The sequence below is a fragment of the Centrocercus urophasianus genome, unplaced genomic scaffold (assembly GCF_019232065.1).
Source record: "Centrocercus urophasianus isolate 14NV4802_14NV808 unplaced genomic scaffold, USGS_Curo_1.0 seq_19, whole genome shotgun sequence".
Lineage (NCBI taxonomy): Eukaryota > Metazoa > Chordata > Aves > Galliformes > Phasianidae > Centrocercus > Centrocercus urophasianus.
Window position 1 is genome coordinate 11,179,185 of NW_024884744.1, and position 18,458 is coordinate 11,197,642.

Below are 18,458 nucleotides of genomic sequence, written 5' to 3' on the forward strand. Positions count from 1 at the left end.
ATCCAAAACAACAACTTTTCTGAACACAGCTGAGATAAGATTGTCCAGTCATAAAGGAAACAACTGGGGAAGATTTAGAGCACAATGACAAGCAGCTATACTGCTGTGATCCAACAGAACTTTGTGCTAGTTAAAGAAATTAAGGAAAATACAAATTTAGAGCTTTGAAAGAAAGGCACCATTTAATTTTGTGGTCTATTTAGCAGACAGCATACTAAAACATCTTGCATATTAGCTGACTCTAAGCTATTTATATAAAAAATACCATTTTTGTACAAATAGCTTAATCCATCTTAGAATAGACTATGAAAAGTATTTATTGTTTATAAATGAATATAGCAGACTTAAATAGCAGAATTCTTGGCAAACAAAGTTCAATTTTAACCATGCAGCACATCCCAAAGAACAATGAAAACCTTATTAAAGTGTTCAAATCTGAACCAAGAGATTGCTAAAAGTAACTAAGTTTCTATGCCAAGTTATAGTAAAGACCAAGCTGACTACCATCAAAGTGCCAACTGTACTTGTTATGTTTAATGAGTAAAATTACATTTTTAATGTACTGCTTTGCAGTCATTTATCATTTTGATGTATTCCAATATACCCTATACAGAAATCAGAGCATATCTTACCGATTTTAAGATTTCTGATCTTCTTTTAGATTGAAGAACATTGATCTAAAGAAAAAAGAAAAAAGTTGCTGATAGTTGCTGATTTTATTCAGCTTACAAATTTCCCCCATAGGGGTAAACTTCAGATTACTTCCAAATAATCACATCAAAGCTTAAGACAACAAAAAAGCATAACTCAATATCTAATTTCACATGGCACTTCTAAAACTGCAGAAGCTGTGAGTTTTTTAATGATTTTAAAGTGATGCAATCATAGAAAGCTTGCAACTATTGACACTAATAGTCACAACTTCCTTAGGCAAGAAGAGAAAATTAAGACACTACACATTGTATAGAAGGAATACAGTAAACCTCTGAAACAAGGAAAATTTGTACCCATTCTCAAGAAACTGAATTGAACATTTCAAATCCTCTTTTTGATGGCATGAGCTGATCCTGCTCACCAATCTCTTAAAAATGCTGCTGGCAGCATCACTGCCTTCAGTGTCCAGAGACAAAGAATAGACTGGGCCATATTTATTTTTCCTTTCAGCTGACACTTTCTAAACTGTTCCAGAACCCCCAGTCACTGAAACAAACAAGATCACTGTAACTTCAGTCACATTTTGCATATACTTGTACTTTTAAACTGGCTGAAGCAACTGGCCAATGGTGTTGCCCTAGAACTTGAGATATTTCACTTTATATAAATAGAAGGATTTAATTCTTGACATTCACTTAATTTTATCTTCTTTGTCTCCTAATCCTCAAAGTTGCCACCCAGACCTGCCTTGGATTTAAAGGCCCCATACAGCAGGAAAAGAAATGTGTAATTTTGTAATTTAACACCTCTGTATCAGTTCAAAGATTCCAGCAGCAGGAAAGCTTAGTGAAGCTATAATCAAAACCAGGCTGTAATTCTACACCAAAAACAGAATGTAGTTCTATAGTTCCACAGTTGGTATTTTGGAAAACTGTCTGCAGTGAAAATAATTAAATTTGTACAGAACAAACCCCCAGCTCAAGGGAGAGAATAAGAGGAAAGCCAGGGATTTGAAATGCAGTTCAAAGTCAATACAGCTGCAAAGAGACTGTTATTGTGAAGCCGCTCTTCCAGCAGAAAAGAGTCATCCAAGCAGAAGGGATTCCTAAGGGTGAATTCATTTTTTGCCTGCATTAATTAAGAGATGATGAAACTTTGCCTTGCTCTATAAAGGCACCTTTATCATAGGAACTGTACAACATTAGAACACACAAATTCCAAACAACAAATGAGCTGCAGGTCAATGGACACAAGGACCCAGTCTACAGCAGTGGCTGCCAATCTCCCTACACCCCACTAATAGGTTGCACTGCCACACCAGAACGATTCTTGTCATCACTATTTGCTAGGCTGGGTTACAGTTTATATTTTAAATATTTAAGGAACTACAGCACAGCCAACTTACAAAATACACTTAGGTCAGAGATGTCAAGTTTGAAAAGCATTACTGCTGCACTTACCTGAAGAACGTAATCCAGAGCTATGTGCCGGAAACACTTCCGTGTTGCAGTCAAAATATTGGTTGCTTCCTCTACTTCATGTTGCTTATTTCTTTGAACTTGGGCATTTTTTACTAGAGCATTCTCTTTTTCTTCGCTAACTTTTTCAAACTGCTTCTTTGCATCTTTAAATTTCTTAATATCCCTGCAACAAAGGAAAGATAGATGGCAAATGAATTCCAAAGCACAAAGTGTTTGAAGATTCACTAAACAGCCTGTGTTGTGACTGTTACAGTGAGCTTCTTGGCTTTCACATTCTTTAACAAATGCTGAGATCAAATAAAGAAATCAAAGTATTACTGCAGCCTCTCTGTCCTCTTCTGAGGAAAGGAAAAAATTGGAATTTACATCAGTGTGTCTCCTACTTAGTGGGAAAAGCTTTAGTAAGCACTTTTCTTCTAAACTTGGAGAATGACAGCACATAATTTATGGTTAGTAATTTGAACCATTTCCATTTAAACATTTCTGCAGCTGAAACAAAAGCCTCTCAGATTTTGAGTGATTTTTGACAAACTAAAACATGCTCTTCTCAACTTACGGCTGGTGAGTTTCAGGAAAGATGTTTCACCAACTCACTCATATCAGATGCTTTTAATTCAGTTTTATCTATGGTTTTCCCATAACAAGTGCAAATTAACTTACTCTTTAACAAAAGTCTGAAGCTGTGCTTTAATTGATCTTTGAGTCTGGTCAAACAGGATCTGAAAGAAAAGCATTAATACGTAGTTCAGTAACTTCAGGGTATTCATAGCTTTTCATTTTTGAGATGCACATCAACACTGTTTAGGAATCCCTACACCCCACAGTCCATCCTAAGCCATTGCTTTCCTCAACATTTTGAAACTCTAAGACAAGAATTTCTGAATGTATTCTGTGTGTCAAACTGAATACTTTTTCACATTATATATCACTTCCATAGTTAAAAACATCTTTGCCAAACATCACTGTGTAGCAAAAAATTAAAAAAAAAAAAAAAAAAAAAAAAAAAAAGAAGAAAGCAGTATAGCAATAAACACAGACTGATGACATTGGTCCATACTCACATAAACGTTTATACAGGAAGGTATAAAGGTAATCAAATTAACCGTGGCTCAAGTTGTTTTTTGATGTAACACCTGTGTAAAACAACAACTTTCTAAATTCCTCTGAAAGAGGCATCACTGGATTTTCAGTGATTGGGCACCTCTGGAAAAGAGATTGGAGTCAGTGTGCCAGAACTAGCACTGCTGCACGTCGACCTGCAGCAACACACTGTTGGCATGGCACAGAGATGTTGAGGTGTATCCTTAAGATTTTCAACATACAAAGGCAAAAAGTAGACTGGAATCACATTCACCAAAGCAACAGCAAAAAAATCTAGCAAGTGATGTCAGAGCAGAAGTGTACCTCGTGTTCCAGCCTGTTCTGATGGAAGTTGGACTCAAGTCCAAGTGCAGCACTGATGGCATTACAATCTCTTCACACAGTGTCACTAACACAACTTAGCTTTGACCCACATTTTAACTTAAATCCAGTTTTTGTCTAATAAAGATGACTGGCAGTTTCTGTTTTGCTGCTATGCTGAGCTATATGCTTGATTGTGACATCCTGATTAAGTCAAAAGAATACAAGGAAAAAGTGATTGTCCCAACTGAACACAAGCTGTTCCAAAATGTAATGACTTAAGTGTGAAATAATCTTATTGAAAGAACAAATCAAAAATTCAGTTTGAGTCTTAATATCCCTATACGCTAAATCTAGGATTAAAAAAAACAAGCAGTATCAACTATGCAATACCAAGTACTGCAGAGCAAAGACCCAGCAGCTTGTTCTTTCCTCTTTCAAGAAAACGCTGAAGAAAATACAACTGAGTTCAAGCCACCCATTAACAGTGGTACTACACTCACTGTTCAGTCTCCATTTTCCATGGTTTTCAAGACCAAACAGGATAAAAACACTCAGCAGCCTCACCCAACCTCACAGCTGACCCCGCCTGAGGCAGGCTGACAGACAGACAGACCAGCATCTCCTGAGACCTCATCCAACCTCAATCATCCTACATCTAACAGCAGGATTAGGAGCATTTAGAAGATGGTGTTTGTGTTTTCACTTTGGAAAAAGCAAAAAAAACCCAGATAACAAGAACAGATAAAGTGCTTCTTTACAAGCTGGAAATCACAGTGGGACTACTCCCACTGCTGACATTTAAGTGTGCCAATGCCTGAGGAGTGCACCAATCAAGATCAATACACAAAGAATGCAACCAGATGGAACTGCACTGATGACTGGACTCCCAGAAGCATCAGCCTTGCAATTCCACTTACAGTAACAAAGAAGCGGGAAGAAAAAATGTTAGGGGAAAAAAAAAATAAATGAATGTTTTTCCCAAACGAACAGAAAACACTGCCCAGACCATCATCACACCAGACTTACAGCCTTCCCAACACATTACCTTTACCACATTACATCAGCTTGGGTCTCAGCCTTTTCTGTAGCAAAGACACATACTGAAAAACGGGCAGTAATTCACATCTCAGTGGGACCCTCTCCTACCCCTTCCCTCCTTTCTCTGGACAGAGCCTGCTTCTCCTCTTCTTTTCTCCTCTAGCTTCCCCTCACTCACAAGAGCTCTCCTGCCAACTTGGTCAGCAGCAGAGCTGGCACTGAGCTCATAAGTCCTGATGAACTAAGTAGATTCACACAAAGCTAAGCAGGGCCACAGAGTAAATCTGGCAAAGCTCTACTTTAAAATCCTATGCCATGCCTCACTTCTTACGTTCGTGCCTTTTGACAAGAGCCATTGCTCTACTCAGCATGCTTGAGCACAGCAAGGAAACAGAGGGGAAAAGCAGGACAGAACTCACAAGTAGCTCTGCTTCTGTCTGCAAAGCCTTCTTTTGTCTCCTTGTTTGCTATCTGCACTCAAACTGCCCCAGAGGAAGAGCTGGAATATGCATGATCTTAGCCGAAGTACTGCAAGTCACAATCATGTAGTACAAGAATAAAAGTAGGAACATGGGGCCCAGGGCATGTGTGTCAAAAGAAACACACCATAGAGCAAAGACATGGCTAAGAGGGCAACCAGCAGAAAGAACAATGGATTTAGAGCCAGCTGAATCCACCTGTTCTAATCTGAAGAAATTGTTGACATGAAAGGAATCCTTTCCTATGTCTGCTGCTTTGAACCTTTGCATTGCTTCTCTCTGCCAAAATGTCACTGTCCACTTCCTCTCAAGCTATCATTTTATTTCATTATACAAGATAAAGAAATTCAACTTCCATTGTTTCTCTTCCCTTCTAAGCTAGCATCTCAAACAAAACACACACACACCGCAGCCTGCAGAACAACTTTAGGTTGATGCTAACAAGGAGAATTTCAGCTAAAACTGTTTGAATTGCATTTTAAGCTCTTAGTGCCATAAAGAAAACGCTACATATCTTCAGCACTTGGAGATACTTCAGTTGCTTTCCACCACTTTTCTGGAAAAGAGAAGAGAAGCAGTAGGGGCCAAAGGGAAAAGAAGAAAACAGAAAAAAAAAGAACACCAGTGTAGCTGGAGTTGAGCCATCAGGGTTATGTTCCAGCCAAAAATCACTTACATTGTGATAATTGATCATTTCCTGTAAGGTGTCAGAGAACTTTGTCAAGTTAGCCTGTAAAAAGAGAAAAAACAAAGTGGTTTTAAGTTCAGTCCTACTAAATACACAACACAAAAGCAATGCTTGCAGCTTTAAAGAACTTAGGGAAAGGTTTCCCTTCACATGACTATTCAAACTGAAACCATTTTGTTAGGAGGAGAACACAGGGATATCATAAAGTGAATCTACTGAAGCTACAAACAACCCAAACAAAATGTTTTTGCTACCTACCTGTATATAAAGGACCAAATAGAAGCAAAGCAGGAAAAATTCAAGTTAAGCTGACTAAACTATGCAAAGGCTACATAATTTAACACAACATAAACCTAATATAACTTCTAATCACAATATAAAAACTTAATATTACACCACTTCATATTTATTAAAGCTTATAAGTAACGCCAAAAGCTTGGTTAGTATGTTGCAATCATCCAGACATACACATTTACTGCAGGAAGTGCTGCCTCACAGCTGGTATGGTTAGAACTACCAAAACCAAGTTGTAGAAATTAAGTATCAACTAGAAACAGAAAATAAGGCTCCCTAACACCCTTGGAAAAAAGCTTTTCTAACAATAAAAAAGAACCACCTAACTGGAATAAAAAAATGTAACTGATTAGAAGTAAAACTGGGCCAAATTCAGGGGATTTTGTCACTGTACAACATCTCAAACAAGTAAGCTTCAAGACAACAAGCTTCAGCAACACTCAAAGCCATACATGAGCCCACAGGCATTACATATGACCAGTGTGAAGATGCATACTTGCAATCAGTGCTGTTACATAATATGCATTAAACATGCACGATATACAAGATGTGCACGTAATTATAGCTGCACATTACATAACTTCATACTCACTTCACACCAATACATGGGAAATATTGTTTCCCAAATTAGCTTATCAAGACATCAGTCTGAAGATACAACTTCATCAACGTGAGCTTCGTGAATTTAAAATCTAAGTGTTTATGGATCAGAGCATGCGAGGCCCAACTCTCCAGAGATCAACTCAAGGAACTCAGCTGTACAGAAATGGCTTTTACACTTTGTAGCTGGAACAACTACAACAAAATAAACAGGGCACACCTGTTCACTGCTCCACTCCTCCCAAGATGACTACTGCTGTCTTAAGATGCTCTGGAGTTTGAAAAACCCTCGTCATTACAGGTTAATGCTGAAGTGAAACATGCATTTACAATGCACCACAGCTCAGAAAGCTCACTTTTAAGGCATACTCCAAAGAAAAACCAGCAACAGCTCAGTAGCATAAACCTCAGCTACCTCCCTTGCTGAATGTTGCACTACGTGCCCTTTTAAAGTTACGTGTTTCTACATCCACTTTGACCACTAACTTACCTCCACCAATGCATCTTTACAGGAATATTGTGCGAGGTCTCGAATTCCATTCATAAACTGCTTGTTGGCCAAACAGAAAGCTTTCCCAGTATCAATCATTGCAATACAAAGCTTTACCAGCTAAAAAGAAGAAAAATGATACAGTAAGATGTTTGTTTTTATGAGGTTTTTGCTTGTTTTGTTTTTACTTTCTCTAAACGCCACCAACATAATCTTTCTTTTCCACTTTCTTTTTACTTTTTGCTCATGGCTCCTTATCCTGAGCACACTGTCCATCTTCCAGGGAAGAAGCAGCAGCATATAATTTAGTCCAGAAATCACAACTGTGGGACAGTAAGGCTGAGCGCAATGTGACCAACCAAGCAACAAGGTTGCCATCCAACTATAGGCCGTAGTTATCTAGCTCACACACTGAGCTGGCTTTAGATTAAAGCATTAGACTAAATCACTAATGCTTCACATTACAATTACGCTGCTTAAATACCCCCCTTGTGCACTAACTCTCTTGCCAGGAGAGTAAAAGGGGCTTTTCTGGTTGTTTCTGTTTTAAAACGCTAGGACACTGTCCCAGGGTAAAGAGTGAAGGGACTTTGCATGCAAAACAAAAGAACAAGAAAATTGTATTTTTGGCACAGAACTCCTGCAAGAAATCTGGAGGAGCAGGACAAGATCCTGGAGAACTCTCCTCCAGCCCTTCAAATGAGCCTCCTACACTGGTGCGAAACACAAACTTCCCAGACAGACGCTCATAGTCTTTAAATACTCGTGTGCCTCATCACCCCTTGCAGCCAGCAGCATCGCCATCATTGGCACCGGACAGCTGAAATTAAGTATCCTTGATTTATTTTGAAAAAGCAAATGGTTACACTATTAACCACGAACCTAAAAACAGTGTTACAAGAAAAGGACAAGCCTCTGGAGTTACCACACCTAACAGGGTCTTCATTTGTTTGCCAGCAGCCAATCCACAAGCGCTGGAGCAAAGGTTCGTATGCAAAAAGCAGCTGAGGAGATCAGCAAATGGCATCTGCCTGCCATATCAGATCACCAGCAGAAAATAAATTCAGACATTTAGCAAAAAATGAAGAAACAGTTTTCTTGTAGATGCGAAAGTAAAGCAAGCCACACAAAATGCTGCGAAGAAAGAAAAAAAGCCTCTACATACCGCTGTTTAAAGAAAACACAAATGGATTGTAATGCACTGAAGGCGTGCTGCACAACGTGCATTTTACATACATGCACAAAGCAGGACAAATCTTTCAGCAGTTAAGTCCCCTAGGCTGCAGGACGGGTGGATGCATACACAGCGCGTATCAAGCCGTAACCGTGCCTGCAGACTACGAGGGATCCCCAGACGTGATCAGCACGCAGTTCTTATTAAACCCAAGTTCCCAGATCAGGGACAGCAAAGCCTGGGGAAGCTGATGGAACTCTCCTGCAGCTCACGGGGCTGCCACAGGCAAGCAAGGGTCTGGCCAGAGGGCCGGCAGGGATTGCATGAGCCCAGCCCCAGCTGCAGGATGCAGCCGCGCTGCCTGCTGCTGCCTTACCAAACTGGGGTCCCCGGGGTCCCACTGTGTGCTCAGCCCACATCCATCCCCTCTGCAGCAGCTGCTGCCACTTCCCAGCTGCAGACTTCAATTACACAAACAAGGTTCCTGTGTTCTCCCCCAAAGCAGACGCTGTTGAATTAAAAAGCTTACCTTGTCAAGTTTCAGTTCCAGTTCTGTCACATCTCCTTCTACTTCTTCTAAAGCTGCCCTGCATGGTTAAAAATGTTTCCATGTAAAACTTGATTGAAAAAAAAAAAAAAAAAGAAAAGAAATACTCTGGGAGGTGGGGGAAGGGATAAGGACACATTCATTTAACCCATTTATTGGCATTGCAGTTTCACTGAAATTTGTGCTGTCCCACACCTGAAACTTAAAAGAACCACCAAAAATGCAGGGAAAGAAAAGACAGTAAGAAAAGGGAAAAAACACATTACCAGAAAATAATACCAGTAATAAGTCAGATAGCTTACTAAGAAGGGTTTGAGATCCAATTGTGTCATACCTTTATGATTGCCACATCTAAATGTTTCCTCTACTGCTGGACAGCCAATGGCCCATTATAAAAATAACACAGGAAAGAAACTAACTCTGAGTGAAATTCTGTAATCCTTTAGTGATGCTCCTGGTGCCAACAGTTCTCTCATTCCTTTTTCTGCAGAACTACAGCAATAGGAGCATGAAAAATACCACTCTTACTATCAGCTGGCCTTACAGCACAGCTCACGACAGTTACAGCCCTTGCCTCTAAGTCAAGGCTGATCCCATCTTCTGGGCCAGTCAAATTCCAGCTTCCACCAAATGCTGCATTCATAAAGCATTTCTAAACAGTAACTTTTTTTAGTTTGAAGGCCGAATTTTCCTTTGACACCCCCTCCCTTACTGCTACCTGGATAAAAACCAACCGGAGACCGAGAAAGGAGGGCGCTTTGCTCAGAGTTCATGAGGTAAGTTTCATCAGGCTCTACTGCCTTGAGGATTTGCACGTATTCATTTCTGGCAACGAGTGCTACACAACAAAAGCTACCCAGTGGGGCTGTGCTCTCGAGTTACAGAACACTCGGTAGGAACAGCTGTATTCCCAGCCCTTGTCCCATCCCGGGGCCGCTCACTCTGTCAGCTTCTCCCCCCTAACAGCCCACAGAGGCACAGTGCTCACCCACTGCAGCGAGTCCTGGGGAAAGCATGAGGGAACAGCAAGCTTTCTGCATTGGTTTATGGAAAACTGGATTGGATGAATCTCACATTTCAGCCGCCATCCCCTCTGCTCCCCCCAAAAACCTCCTCCTGGAAAAAGTGAGACGGGCAGAGAGCTACAATTTGGAGCAGGAATTCCTTCAGCCAGCTTTCAACTGAGGAGAGAGCACACGGGACCACAGCTTTACTGTCTCTTCTTGCTAATTCCATTCCAGTTCACACGAGTTCAAGCCAAGAATTAAGAAAAATTAAAAAAACTGGCTCAGCCCCAAACTAAGGGAAAGCAATTTTATTTATTTATTTTAAAAGAACAGATCTGAAAAACATAACCAGTTGCCTGCAGTGCTCCAATACTACGCATGACATTCCCAGCCCTTTGCAGGTCACCCCAATAGAGAATTACATTCCTGTTCAGTAACCAAAGGCATTCCCACAGTGACATCCTCCTTCTATAGCCAAGCACATTCCCCAGCAGTTACATTCTGGCTTCTGCTGTTCTCTAGCTTCACACATAAAAGGATTTGGGGCAATTTTACTTTCTTCTCTTTCTTCCATAAACAGCTAACTTGCATTTCAGCCTACAGAACAGAATTTTGTTTCCGAAAGAACTATGGAATGGAACACAAACAAACAAGCAAAAACTTCAAGAAAGGGGAGAAAAATGATAAACATCTCAATATTTAAAATATTAGTTTGCTTACAACCAGTGCAACCAATTTTGTTTGTCTCTCTGGCATCGACATGAAAAGCATGATTAAGTCGTTTGTTTACAGAATCGCTGCAAGATCTGATAAGAAAAATGTTTTGTGTGTGCTTAACTAGCAGGGAATTCCAGCTCCACAGGACTTAATGAGCTAAAAAGTTGGAGAGAGATTTGAGATTAAGAGGGGAGATAAGGGCAGTTAGAGCAGCAGAATGAAGACAGCACATCTGCTCAGCAATTGCAGTTGTGCTCAGGGGTGGGCGGACACACAGCCCTTCCATCACTCTGTTCCCTGCAGGTGGGACACTGCAGCCCCCAGCTCAGGCTGGCCCATCACCACAGCCACAGGACAGAGGGACAGGACAGTACAGCTGGGCACGGGTCAGAGGGCTCCAGAACCCAGCTCTCCATTTCTCCCTGTTTCTCTGCACTGAACTGGCACCTTTCACCATTTCCATCACATTAAAACAAGTAGAAGAGTTACTTTCATACTCACACACACACTAGATTGTGAGCTTAAGAATGGAGAGCATGCCCTCCTATCAGAATAGAGATACAGACACCCAATAACGCACTAATGTGAAAGTACCCATCTATCCAGACAAATTAATTTCATACTGGGTCAGGGAACACATTAAAAACCCTTTACCTGAGCTGTGCTACATCAACATTATTTTTTCTTAATTCAATAGTTCACGAAGCCACAAAACACAAAGGTGCAGATCCTTCTCTAAAACATCTGCGTCAGGGATCCAAATTCACTGAAAACTGTCACGATTGAGTAAATCCCACGTCTTCAGCTGAAACAAAACCTCCAGCTATAAACACAGGAAATGGTCACAAAACAACACTGAGGACGCAGTGCCAATTGTGACAAGTACCAGGAATGCTGCTGCTTCAAAGCGGGAGCTGGGACCAGGGTTTGCGTCAGGCTAATCTTGGCCAAAAGGCTCTGGCATCAGGATTAAGGATCAGCTCTTCAAATCTGCCTCAGCATACGAACAAAAGGCAAACATCTGCAGCTGTGGGATGTTCAAACACTGCATGGCAAGCACAAAAGCAGAACAGCTGCTTAAGGGTGGGGGACAGCTCTGTAAGTGAGCAGTCTCCCGATTTCTTCATGCTCCATAAGAAGGACTCCCAGGAACGTGTCTCTCTCCATTGCTGTTCCTCCTCTCCTTCCCTCTCCTAAAACACAGGCATTTGCTAAAATACAGCTTCCTGCACAGCCACACTGCAATGCAGAAGGAATATAGGAGACAAGGGAAGGAAACTCAAAACCCAACTTGGTGGCTCCAGGCAGCAGGACGGTGTCACAGGACGGTGTCACTGGATACCTGGCTCTGCAGGTGAAGAAGGACAGGCTCAGAACTGCGGGGATGGACACCAAAAACCCCAGGAACCAAAGGAAGATGACAGCTGAGCTCTGCTCCAGGAGAATCAGTCACCTGCAGGCCATGAGCTGCAGGCACATGTTAATTAACTTAGTCCAGGTGTGAACACCACGCACTGCTGAGCACAAGGCCAGCAACCCACAGACACACAAGTGCCTGCTTGGCTTGTATGACCCCCCCTTACCCTTACAGTGTAAAAGATGGCAGTGGTCAAGGCTCATAAAGGCAGCTGTTCTTCAAATATCTGCGTGGCATCAAAGCCATGGCTAGCCTTGTGCCTTCCACTCATTCATCCCATCCACTCTATCTTGCATTTTAACACCACATTCCTGGAAGCAAGGAGGCAGGATACTCATCATGTATTAGATGCTGAATGCAAGGCAACAAATCGGAGAAGCCAAATGTGCTGTGGATGATTAATGATCACTGTTAATTCAAGAATTAATACAGCCCAGTATCACAAATTATTCAAAAGAATAACAGCCTATTAGTAATTTCCCATGGGCTCCCCCTCATTTTATTGAAAGAAAGTCTAAAGTCTAAACCTTAATCTCAATATTCACCTCCTATATGCACTTTAAGAACAGAAACACACAACAGAAAATGCTAATCAGACTGAGATTTCTGCATACCTTCATGTATAAGGGTTTGTGGTGGAAACAGCAGATTCTTACCATTATAAATCCAACAATATTAGTGCTGAAGATTTGTCTTCAAATCTTGGAAAGACACAGATCTCACAGATCTCCTACCTGCACAAATTCTGTACACAATCGTCCTCACTGCACACCTGACTTCACTGCAGATGCCATACCATTTCAACTCACATCTACTGTGGTTCAGTAGCACAAGCTGACATGTAATACTAGCCACAAGTTGTCCATAGCTAAATCAAAGTACTTGAGAACACATTACTATATTCCCTTTTTTTCATTTTTTCCACTGCAGTACTGTCACATGAGAGCAGTCAGTAAGGAAGCATTACTGTGCCCCACTGCCAGTGGAGAACAATTCTGCCTTGCATGGATGAAGATGACTGAATGTGAACCAACAAGTAAATGGAACGGTGATTAATTGCCTTTTATCCTCTTCATTGCATTTTGTTTTAAACTTTAAGGCCATTCGGAAGCCTGAAAACCTGTAACAAGGCGCAGCTCATTAACAGCAAGGCCAGAGCTGGATAAACCTGGTTCTTAGTTGGCTAAAGTAAAAGTGATGATCATTTTAACTTCTCAATACAGCCCCATGTATACAGAAGCTATCCATGCATCCCACTGCTCTAGGTATGCACAGGAATGAATTGAAATTACCAAGCACTCATGCTACCATTTTATGATACCAAACTGAGGTTTCAACCTGTGCAGCGCCCACTGAGATTCATTCAAAGCTCACTAAGACAATGACTCCTGATCCCAATTATCCAACTGGAACAAAATCAGCCATGGAGTTGTTTATGAATCACTGGTAACAGTGACTGCATTCTGCATTCTTAAAGACAAAGAAAATAGGAGCAAATAAGTCACTACATTTTTCCAAGAAAGAATAAGAGAGAACTTCAAAACACCTTAAGGACAACTTGAAAAGAACTACTAACTGTGAAAAATGTGGCAATAGGATAAGATGCAGAAGTGCAAGATGAGGGCACACACCTGATGATTTCAGCAACATCTCTTCTCTGACCTCCCTGTCAGAGTCCACCACAACAGCAGAAAAGCCAGCAGACATTAATGAGAGGACAAACTGCAAGCCACAAGTATGAGCAGTTGCACCTTGCTATCACATTTGAGAAGCTAAACAATTGTTTGCACATCGGTTTAGAAACGGCCACGCAATAATTGCTGAAGGTAAAAGTAAGGCCTGGGGAAACACGCTTCAACAGGGCTTAGTGCCACTGCACGGAGAAACGGGAGGCTTCCACCAGTTCTTCACTTCATCCCTCTGATGGCAGATCATAGAATGGTTTGGGTTGGAAGGGACCTTTAAGATCTAGCCTCAGGCTCGTCAACTGTTCCCTCCTTCCACTGTGCATTTTATTTGACCTCTTTCATCTACAACTGGATATTAGAAGGTACCTAGAATTAACTTACTCAGCAAGGTAACAAGGAATACTTCTGGTGCACTTCTGGTAAAATGGTATTAGAAAATCACAGGTTAAAAAGAAGCATGTTACACTGAGGGACAGAAGTCATACACTGACCAACAGGCCCAAAAACCATGACTAACACCAAGGATGCACACAAAAGTGGCTGAATGACTTCTGGCATGACCCACAACCATGAGTGTGGGCTGAAGAAAGCAGGCTGTAGCAGCCTGTCACTGAGCCCATTGAAGCACTGGTTTGGCACCACAAAGATTTTTCCCTGCTGGCACGGAGCCCCTCCATGCAGGACAGATGATGAATGCTCCAAGACATGCTGAGATGAGCTGCCTCAGCCACACTAGTATGCCTTGCATTATTCATTCTTCAGTCGTTAGCACAAAACGTTTTATCAATAGCTCAGAAAAGCTTCACAACCTGAACCAGAATCAGAAACAATGTTCACTCTATTTCCTCTCTGAAATTCCAGGGATTTTCTATGAGCTTGCAACAAAACAGGACAAACCCCTTTAAGATGCATGCTTCACCTGATTTATTCTTTACTGCAGGACTACACATGGTTAAAGGATAATGAATGCAATAAAGTGACTGTCCAAAAGGAGGAAATTTTGTTGCACTCAAGGTACACATCACAATCTCTGTCCCAGACAGCTTTGACTGGTAACGCCAACCAGGAATGAGTCCAGAGCTTTCTAAGAGGCCTTACCATGAGACAAGGAGGCAGTTCTATCATCTCAAAATAGTAAAACAACAAAAAAGGCAGAAACAAGCTCCAGATACTGAGAGTGCTGAGCAAAAACTTGTCATTGCTAAAATCTGCAAACATCACAGGGCTGCTCCCATCTTAAATCTCAGCTGCTCAGAGCTTTCACACAGAAGCAGCAGAAGAAATAAGGGGCTTCAGCATTGGAAGCACAGCTATGCAGAAAGGTGAGCAAAAGAAAACACAAACATTACCATTGAGCAGCCAACTGCCGAGGAGAAAAGACAGGAACAGCTCACCATCTATGTACTATTGGCCTCAAGTTCTGGAGTTCCAAGTCAGATGCTGGAATCTGACACGACTCTAAAGTCAGAAGTAATAAAGTCAGAGGAACAACAGAGGAATTAATTCCTGATTTGTGAAGGTACCCCTTATGTACCTCAGGTGCAGCTAATATAAAAGACAAGTTACCAGTGCTTGAAAAACAGAAAAAGGAAATACCACCAGGTCCCCTTGGTCTAAGTTCCTCAGTGCAAAGATGTCCAGAACTGCTCACAGCATGACTTACACAGCTGCACACAACTCCTCCTGAAGATCAGAGTGCTCTGAGGTTACTGAAAGGCCATTACTTCCAGATTTCCTACAGTGTCCACACGGGTCTTGCATTATGCTAGATTTCAGGTGAATAAGGCAATATCTGTCCCTTTCACCTTTAATTTCCCAACTAGCTTATACATAACCACTGTTAGAAAAGTACTGTCGTGTTCAAACCACCGTAAGAGGCCAATGCCTTCATAACAGAGTTTATGAGGTATTAAAAGGGCAAGGAGCATTAGCTCTGTAGAATTTAGGTAAATCAGGTGGATCCTCTGTACTGAAATCGGAGGAAAGTTTTAGCTGCATTGTGCAGACAGCTCTCAGCAAGTCAAAAATACACATATTTTGCAGTGTGTTTCCTCAAAATCGAGATGTCCTGTGCAAGTCAGATGGGAGGTTGCAGCAGTTTTGCAGTAGATGAGCTCTAACCTGAAACTTTCGTTCAGCTTTTAGGTGCTGACACATACAGACTTCACTCGCATACAATAACCACATTTGACATGCAAATGAGTGACTTTATTGTGGTTTTATCAGATACCATTACTTCAAAGTGATGATCTTTGTTTGCCCTCTGTGCCTCAGCATTTGCACTAAAGAAGACAATTGAATCCAATCTCAAGATGACAGAAAGCACAAGCATGAGGAGAACAAACATGCATGATGGACGGGTGCTTCCCTCAAGTTTGCTGTCTTCACAGTCAGAAAAGTGAGTCTCTTCATTCCTCTCATAAGTGACAACAGGCAATAGATTCAAAGAGAATAAGCATTTGGAATATTGTAAAGCAAAAACTACAAAATGCATACGGCACACCCGCAGCCTTGGAAAAGGTTTAAATGCACTTTGGGTACATTTAGCTCTCTCTTCCCCCACAGCTTTCAGTCACCAGGAGATTAGAGACCCCAGGCCCTCACTCCCCCACTGAAGCTGATTGCAGGTATGCTGTTTCCCAATAAAACAGGAGTTTGCATATTCTTTATAAATGACACTTTAAAGGTTTCTCATCTCACATCACCTGTAAATATTTTCAGACAGAATCCTGCGAGCTCAATATTTATAATGTAGTGGACACTCTGCAATAGTGGATGCATTCAGTCCTTCAACTGATGAATTTTCATCATTCAATTATAGAGACCGACCAAGTGGGACAGAACAAACAGGCTGACAAATTCACAGTCAGTCTCTTAAGAAGAAGGTATTCCAGGAATTTAAATGAGTACCTGTAAAAGCAATTCTACCCAAAACTGGAGAACCCACTGGAGAACAACCCCAGAGAGAGGGTAGCCATGCATACTTCCTAAAAAGACACCTACTCACACCACACACACATTTGGCTACCATTTGCATCCTCAGTGATACATCAGAGACTCCACAGCCCCTTATGCAGGTTTTATCCTCAGTGACCCTGACCAGCAAGGCCAACACTCCTGGCCTGCTCTCACAGCACGCCTTACCCAACCAGAGCAGGCTATCTGCACTGACACCCAGGTTAGTCACTTAAACCTCCTTTGGAAACAATGGCGTAGAACATCATTGCCAGGGTGCAGTTCACCTTATCTTGACATGCTTGGCTAAAACAAACCAGGAGGCACCCAAGATACACCTCTTGCTCTTCGTAAGAATTACGGGAGCATAGCTTAGGTTTTCCCTTACTAAAGCAACGGCAGTGCTGAGATGAGATTCAATGCACTTTTTGTTCTTCAAGGAAATGAAGAAAGAAGGGGTCTATTTCATTCATTAATAAATTACTGAGAAAGACAGAAGCTCCAACAGCCTCACACGAGCACTACAGAGACTGTAGATACTGCCCACACTGCCAGGTGAGCACAGTGGGTCTTGAATGCCTTTTGACAGCCCCAGCTCAGATCACATGGCCCAGCACCTTTCCATCTACACTTTATTACTTTTCCTTCTTCATCCACTCAGTTCTTATTTAGTGGTCTTACACCTAAAGCATATTAGAAAATACTATTAAAAATACAATAGGAAACAATATTGTGATGCTCAACACATTCCTTACATTGAATTTCACCAGAAGAATCCAGCAGCACGCTTCCAGAAAGCACTCTAAGCGAAAGCCAAAACCACACACAGACCACAGCTTTCTGCCCCAACACACAGCATTCTCTGCCATTGCCCCTGGCTGAAGAAGGGCAATGGTGACGGGGGACCCTGGGAGATGTGGTCTGGCCGGGCACAGGGCAGTCGAGGACACTGCAGGCAGCAGGAGAGGGATGGAGAGCTCAGGCCCCCCCAGGTCCCCACTGGGCAGAAAGCACAGCCCAGCTCCCAGCCACATTCCTCAGCCCTCTGCCAGGCAGAATGGATAACACTCAAGGCCAGAAGCCACCTGGAGCAGAGGAGAAGCATGGCTCATCTCCCTTTGTGCCAGGTGGGGAGCTGGAAGCAAACTTCAATTCACAAAACGTCATTCCAAACATCACTGCGCAAATGCATGTGATCTATTCAGCACTACACAAGCTGCAAGTCTTCTTCCAAATAGGTACAAGCTCACCAGTGATTGGAAATCAGGATATTTGAAAAGCACAGAAATGTTAGCGTGTTTGATATCCTTAAACAAACATCTGGCACTCAGAAAGACGGAAATCTGGAGTTCTCTGAACAGAACCTTTTTTAATTCCACAGATGGGATACATTTCACTGCATGTGGCTTCTCCAGTTTCTCTTTGCATTATATCCAGCATACGATACAAAAATACATTTTGGAGGTTTAGAAACTTCAAAATCGCATCATGCAAACGGATTGCTTGCTCCGCTTCATGTTTATGCATACAAGAATGTCAGCAGAAGTTTCTTGTAGGGACTACTGAGCACATATTATTCTCTCATAAGCAAATCAAGTGCTCTCTGCATGTGCACTGAACGCCGCTGGGCTGCATATCCTGTGCAGAGCCACACGCAACTATTTTAAATCCCCATTACTATTAATACTTTAAAAATCACTCAACGACACCTTGCTTGCACACTGCAGCATCCAGCTATGTGAATGTCAAGCAGCAAGCCTCCATCCCAGAAAAAGCCCTGCCACATCAGCAGGCACCCAGGCACCTCTGACAGGCCTCAGCTCCG

The 18,458-nt window shown here is 41.9% G+C and overlaps 1 protein-coding gene across 2 annotated transcripts in view; it reads right to left on the reverse strand.

Moving 5' to 3' along the window:
• ACAP2 (ArfGAP with coiled-coil, ankyrin repeat and PH domains 2) overlaps positions 1–18,458 on the reverse strand; it is a 55,967-nt gene that overhangs the window by 32,201 nt on the left and 5,308 nt on the right. For both annotated transcript variants that reach the window (XM_042820638.1, XM_042820637.1), the window contains exons 2-7: positions 8,832–8,889; positions 7,129–7,248; positions 5,733–5,786; positions 2,796–2,854; positions 2,115–2,298; positions 633–677 (exon numbers count right to left, since the gene is read on the reverse strand). In XM_042820638.1, coding sequence (XP_042676572.1) covers positions 633–677; positions 2,115–2,298; positions 2,796–2,854; positions 5,733–5,786; positions 7,129–7,248; positions 8,832–8,889 — 520 coding nt within the window. The remainder of the gene's footprint in view (positions 1–632; positions 678–2,114; positions 2,299–2,795; positions 2,855–5,732; positions 5,787–7,128; positions 7,249–8,831; positions 8,890–18,458) is intronic.